Genomic DNA, 7,250 nt, shown 5'->3' on the forward strand with positions numbered 1-7,250 from the left:
AGCACCTAGACCCTCTGAACAAATTAATGTTGAACCTAATTTTGCTATGGTTAAAGATCTCTTGGTCAATAATATAGATGGGCATGTTATTTACTTGTGTGACGAAGCCGCTAGAATTGATAAGCCTGATACTAAAGATAAGAATAAACCTATTGTTGGTATGCCACTGGTAAAGGTCAGACACTAGTAAGCGATAAATCGACCGATTTATCTGAATATCAGAAGATATCTTGAACAGTGGTATGCCTATTGTCTCAGTGAAAATAGGATATCATTGTTACCATGGCTTATGTGATTTGGGTGCTAGTGTGAGTGATATCCCATTTACCTTAGATCAAGAAATTATGAATGATATTGCACCTGTTGAGATAGAAGACATCGATGTTACTATTATGCTTGCGAATAGAGATACTATTTCATCGCTTGGGATTGTTAGAGATGTCGAAATCTTGTGTGGAAAAATGAAATACGCTACTGATTTTCTAGTCCTTGGTTCTCCACGAGATGATTTTTGTTCCATTATATTTGGTAGACCTTTCTTGAAGACCGTTAATGCTAATTAAGATTGATTACGCTAAAGAAACTATCAGTGTTAACTTTGCCGATGTATTTCATGAGTTTAATTTCTCTAAATTCCATAGACAACCTCATGATAAAGTATTTCCTAGTAAGGATTAAATTGTTGGTCTTGCTTCTATTGCCGGGCCTCCTACTGATCTATTAAAACAACATCTTCTAGACCATGAAAATGATATGCACATGAATGAAATAAATAGAATATATAAGATGTTCTTTGATCAACCACCTATCCTTAAACACAATTTTCCTGTTGAAACTCTTGGAGGTCCTCCTCCACCAATAGGTGATCCTGTGTTTGAATTAAAACAATTGCTTGATACATTGAAATATGCTTATCTTGATGAAAAGAAGACTTATCATGTTATTATTAGTGCTGAACTTTAAGAGCATGAAGAAAAGAGATTACTAAAAACTCTAAGGAAGCATTGTGTCGCTATTGGATATACTTTTGATGATCTTAAGGGCATTAGTCCCACTCTATGTCAGTACAAGATTAATATGAAACCTGATGCTAAACAAGTTGTTGATCACCAACGACGATTAAATCCTAAAATGAATGATGTGGTAAGAACTGAAATATTAAAGCTTCTGAAAGCAGGTATAATTTATCCCATAGGTAACAGTGGATGGGCCAGCCCCATTCATTGTGTTCCTAAGAATGGAGGCATTACCATTGGTCCTGATGATAAGAATGAACTCATTCCACAAACAATTGTAACTGGTTACAGGATGGTAATTGATTTTAGAAAATTAAACAAAGCTACTAGAAAAGATCATTACCCCTTGACTTTTATAGATGAAATGTTAGAAAGACTATCTAAGCACAAACACACTTTTTCTTCATAGATATTTTGGTTTCTCTCAAATACCTATATCACCAAAAGATCAAGTGAAAACTACTTTTATTTGCCCTTTTGGAACTTATGCATATAGACGTATGCCTTTTGGTTTATGTAATGCACCTGCTACCTTTCAAAGATGTATGACTACTATATTCTCTAATTTTTGTGAAAAGATTGTTGAGGTTTTCATGGATGATTTCTCCGCTTATGGGACTTCTTTTGATGATTGCTTAAGCAACATTGATCGAGTTTTGCAGAGATGTAAAGAAACTAATCGTGTTTTGAATTGGTAGAAGTGCCATGTTATGGTGAATGCAGGTATTTTATTAGGTCATAAAATCTCCGAAAGAGGTACTGAGGTAGACAAAGCTAAAGTTGATGTAATTTAGAAAATGTCATGTCCTATAGATATTAAAGGTATAAGAAGTTTCCTTGGTCATGTTGGTTTCTATAGAAGGTTTATTAAAGACTACTCTAAAATTTCTAGGCCTCTTACTAATCTCTTGCAAAACATGTTCCATTTGTTTTTTATGATGATTGTGTAGAAGCATTTGAAACACTTAAGAAAGCCTTAACTTCTGCACCTATTGTTCAACTACCTGATTGGAACTTGTCTTTTGAAATTATGTGTGATGCTAGTGATTATGCTGTTGATGTTGTCCTAGGGCAAAGAGTTGATAAGAAATTATATGTTATCCATTATGGTAGTAGAACTCTAGACAGTGCTCAAAGAAATTATGCTACTACTGAGAAATAATTTTTAGTAGTTGTGCTTGCATGTGATAAATTCAAATCTTACAAAGTTGATTCTAAAGTAATTATTCACTTGTTATTGAACCATTTGATGTTTGGGGATTTGATTATATGAGACATTTTCCTTCCTATAATGGGTATACACATATTTTTGTTGTTGTTGATTACGTTACTAAGTGGGTAGAAGCTATTCCAACTAATAGTTCTAATCATAACACTTCTATTAAAATGCTTAAAGAAGTTATTTTCCTTAGGTTCGGAGTGCCTAGATATTTAATGGCTGTTGGTGGTTCACATTTTATTCAGAGATCAGGAGGGGGTATGTAGGGAGTGGTTAACCTCGAGCGGTAATGGCGGTGTCGGTGCAGCATAGCTTCGCTGGAGCAGTTTTCCTGGAACGAGCAGCCATGACGTTGGTCTGCGGCGGCTTGGTCATCTCCTCTGCCCCTCACACACATATGGACCCATCACATCCTCTATCTCAACGACAGTCCTTCCTAGATACCATCTCTCTCACACCAGCAGACAAATCCCCTCCCCCCCTCATGTTGATTGGTCTCGCAGTGGCCAAAGGACCCCATCTCTCTCGCAGCAACCAACGGAGCCTGGCCTTTCTAGCCAATTGGGCTAGAAGAAAAGGCCAAGTTAACAAAAGACCTCGGATTTTTCCTCCAGAGTAGCATCCCTTTAGAACAACAAATATGACGACCTAAAATGTCTCAGTCACAAAAAATGGATGGCCAAAAATGTAGAGGTCCTCGGGAGGCTGGGGTTAGGCTCAGTTTTACTATCCTAAATAGATTGATGTTCGGTAATCTGACAAGTAAGTTAATTTTACTAGCAATCAAGTAGTTGTTTACCTGGCAAGTAGGTGCACACAATCTGTCAAGTACAAATGAAATAAAAAGTTGTCAAAACATGTTAACATGTGATTTAGTTTTAAAGATCCCACCACAACAAAGCGAACTGTGAAAGCGGATCATTGATCTGATTTGAGTGGTTGTTTTATTTATAATTTTTAAGCATTTAAAGGAATCTTACTTATGCCATCTCATGGATACATGGTGGATAGAAGAGAATTGAGCCCCCATAGATATGTGGCGCTAGTATATAGTTGAGCCCAATATTTATTTAACTTTGCCTTAAGTTTTTTTTTGCGGGGAACTTTGCCTTAAGCTGCATGCTCCTAGATTTCTCTATCTCCAATCCATAATGTAACAGATGCTCCCCAAAACTGTTTTTTTAGGGCATTGACCAAAATGTGCTCAAGCAGTTGATGTATCTGCATGTAGTGCTGCAAAAAAAGGCATGCCAATTTTTTCACCCCAAGTGTTGCAAATATACAACAAATGCCGCGCAACGGCCACAGTTTTTTTGGCATCTGGAACCACACAGGACAACAAGACACATCACTTTGTGTCAAAAACGCAGCTTGAACAAATAATGCAGAAGTGCAGTCGTAATGTATTTTAGGGCACCACTTTCACCTGATCTGCTACGGCAGAAATAACGTGTCGCTTTTAGTGGAAGGAGACGTTCATGTCTATGACGATGCGTCTACAGTGACTTTGTAAATCTTAAGATGATATGTCGGCTCAGTCTCTCGAAGGTGCTCATAGGGATAGAATGTGCGTGTGTGCGTTAGAGTTGAGTATATGTGTGTATATATAAGCGCTTGCGTCTGTTAAAAAAAACGTGTTGTCATCTCGTATCTCCATACTCCATACCCAGATTCCAAGATCCGCTTCTTCCTCCCTTGTTGTTGAGCATTCTCAGCAAACACACGTATGTACCGATTCTCCGATTCTCCCGCGCGCGTTTTCCTCAACAGAGATCGATCAGATGCAACAGCGGTGTCCTAATTCATCAAGCCGTATTGATCAATTCACTTCGGTCTGATCATACCGTGATCAAGGTCCATGCATGGCATTAACAAATTAATCATTAATTATTCTTGTGTGTTCAATTCTTGTTCCTTTCGTTGATGCATTTGTTCTTGTTGTGTAGTAGGCCTTGATCGATCGATCCACGGCAGAGGCGATCCGTCCATGGCCATCAAGGACAACTCTGGCGAGTACAAGGCGCGGAGCCCGCTGGGCATGGTGATCGCCGTCCTGCTGTGCTGCTTCTTCTACGTGCTCGGCGCGTGGCAGCGCAGCGGCTACGGCAAGGGTGACCGCATCGCGGTGGCGGTGACCCGGCAGACGGCCTGCGCCAGCGCCTCTGCCGTGGGGCTCTGCTTCGAGACGCACCACACCGGCGGCCTGGCCAACGCGACGACGTCCGGCCTTGGCGGCAAGCCGCCGCCGTCGTTCGCGCCGTGCGCGGCAGCGCTCACGGACCACACTCCGTGCCACGACCAGGACCGCGCCATGAAATTCCCACGCAAGAACATGGTGTATCGGGAGCGGCACTGCCCGTCGGACGGCGACCGGCTGCGGTGCCTCGTGCCGGCGCCGCCTGGGTACGTGACGCCGTTCCCGTGGCCCAAGAGCCGCGACTACGTCCCTTACGCCAACGCGCCGTACAAAAGCCTCACCGTTGAGAAGGCCGTCCAGAACTGGGTCCAGTACGAGGGCGCCGTATTCCGTTTTCCCGGCGGCGGCACCCAGTTCCCCCACGGCGCCGACAAGTACATCGACCAGCTCGCCTCCGTCGTCCCCTTCGCCGACGGCTCCGTCCGCACCGTCCTCGACACCGTCTGCGGCGTAAGCCATTAATCACGTTTTCTGATACATGGTCCATGCAATGCATTCGCGCGCTGTCATTCATCGATCTTGTTTACGTCCATGTTGGTGCAGGTGGCGAGTCTCGGCGCATACCTAGACTCCCGTGGCGTGATGGCCATGTCGTTCGCACCGCGCGACTCGCACGAGGCGCAGGTGCAATTCGCGCTGGAGCGCGGTGTGCCGGCCTTCATCGGCGTCCTTGGCACCGTCAAGCTCCCATTCCCTCCAAGATCCTTTGACATGGCGCACTGCTCCCGGTGCCTCATCCCGTGGTCCGGCAACGGTGAGCTAGCACTCGACGCGATCGACACGACGACACGCATGTCATTGCCATTGTCATGATTTGGTATATAAAAGGAAGTTTTGATGCAGGCGGGATGTACATGATGGAGGTGGACCGGGTGCTCCGGCCGGGCGGGTATTGGGTGCTCTCCGGCCCGCCGATCAACTGGAAGGCGAATCACAGGAAGTGGCAGCGCACGGAGGAGGACCTGGGAGGCGAGCAGAAGAGGATTGAGGAGTACGCGCAGATGCTCTGCTGGGAGAAGGTCACCGAGATGGACGAGATTGGCGTGTGGCGCAAGCGGACGGACACGGCAGCATGCCCGGCCATGCCGCCGGCGGTCCGGGCCTGCGACCCGGCAAATCCCGACGACGTCTGGTGAGATCAATATCTAGATTGACAGTCGACTTTGAGTCAAACGGCTTCAGAACGTCACATCGTTTCCCGCGGGACACGGAACTGAAAGATGTTGAGTTGGGCCTGCACAACAGGTACAAGAACATGGAGACGTGCATCACGCCGTCCACCACTGCCGCCGGAGGAGAACTGCAGTCGTTCCCGGAACGGCTGAAGGCCATCCCGCCGCGCATAAGTTCTGGCGCCGTCCAGGGCTTCACCATGGAGTCGTACGAGGAGGAGAACCGACGGTGGGAGAGGCATGTGAAGGCATACAGGAAGGTTAACTACAAGCTCGACACCAAGCGGTACCGGAACATCATGGACATGAACGCCGGCGTGGGCGGCTTCGCGGCGGCGATCTTCTCCCCCATGTCCTGGGTGATGAACGTGGTGCCCACCGCCGCCGAGCTCTCCACCCTCGGCGTCATCTATGAGAGGGGTCTCATTGGCATCTATCATGACTGGTAAGTTAGTTTTGCCTACCTTTGGTCTACAAAATGATGCGAAGAGGTTGTTGATTTGTGTTCTTCAGGTGTGAAGCATTCTCTACCTACCCAAGAACCTATGACCTCATCCATGCCAACGGAGTATTCAACATCTATAGGGACAAGTGAGTGAGCCACTCAAAAAAATCTTAGCTGCTGGCAACTGTATTGTATATCCCTGACAAGTTGATGTCTGGCTGGGTGGATCAGGTGCAAGATGGAGGACATTATGCTGGAGATGGACCGGATTTTGCGCCCTGAGGGCACGGTGATCCTCCGGGATGACATCGACGTCCTGCTGCGGGTGGACAAGGTGGCGACGGGGATGCGGTGGAAGACGATGATGGCAAACCACGAGGACAGCCCGCACATCCGAGAGAAGGTGCTCTACGCCATCAAGCCCTACTGGACCGCCGACAGCGACAAAAGCTCCCAAGACCAAGAGAAGAAGGCAACCTCTTCTAAGGGCAAGGGCTCAGACTCAGAGGTGTGAAATGGTGAGTTAGATGAGATGGGCTGATGCACTGCAACTCAGGAGATCAGCGTGTGTTTATTTCAACTTCTTGTGAATTTCTCTCAAGTGTAGCGGTGAGATCAACACGTGTATTCCTTTGATTACGCCGTGTAGAATGAACAGTTCTTTTCCATTTTTTCGACATGAGATGGTAGGAAATATTCGACACAAAGATCTACGTACCATTTTCTCCCAGTCACAGATCCAAAGACATGAGATGGCACTCAGAATTCACATTCTCATGGTCGTTTTCACCACCATTGTTCCCATTCGAACTATTATTGTCGTATAAAAATGTGTGTATAGAGTTACTCAAATATTGAATAAGAACGCCTGGGGAACCTACAGGGTGGAGTTAGAGCATCTACAACCGGACCTTTCAAACCCGCGTCATACGTCCGGGCGGCCGTCCGGTCACTGTCCGGTTATGATTTTTTGACCCAAATGGCCCCTTCAAACGCTCGGGCTGACCAGCACCCCTCATATCCAGCCCAAATATGTGGCGGATATGGGGGCACCCAAGCATGCCTGCCACATCGGCCTGACGGCGTGGCCTCACACGGACTCGCCGGGAAACCTGACGGTCCGACGGGCGCCACGATCGTCGCCGCTTGGCGCCGCTTTGGCTCGTCGCCCGAGGCCGTAGCTGGCTATTTAAGTCGGCCG

At 46.4% G+C, this 7,250-nt stretch overlaps 1 protein-coding gene across 1 annotated transcript; it reads left to right on the plus strand.

Moving 5' to 3' along the window:
* Positions 1-4,222: 4,222 nt before the first annotated feature.
* Positions 4,223-6,563, plus strand: LOC125554748 (probable methyltransferase PMT2). The gene is made up of 6 exons (XM_048718189.1): positions 4,223-4,882; positions 4,976-5,186; positions 5,276-5,564; positions 5,678-6,049; positions 6,118-6,195; positions 6,281-6,563. Exons 1-6 carry the CDS (start codon positions 4,223-4,225, stop codon positions 6,561-6,563), a joined length of 1,893 nt encoding a protein of 630 aa, XP_048574146.1.
* The last annotated feature ends 687 nt before the right edge of the window (positions 6,564-7,250 follow it).

This window comes from Triticum urartu, chromosome 4, assembly GCF_003073215.2.
Source record: "Triticum urartu cultivar G1812 chromosome 4, Tu2.1, whole genome shotgun sequence".
Taxonomy (NCBI): domain Eukaryota; kingdom Viridiplantae; phylum Streptophyta; class Magnoliopsida; order Poales; family Poaceae; genus Triticum; species Triticum urartu.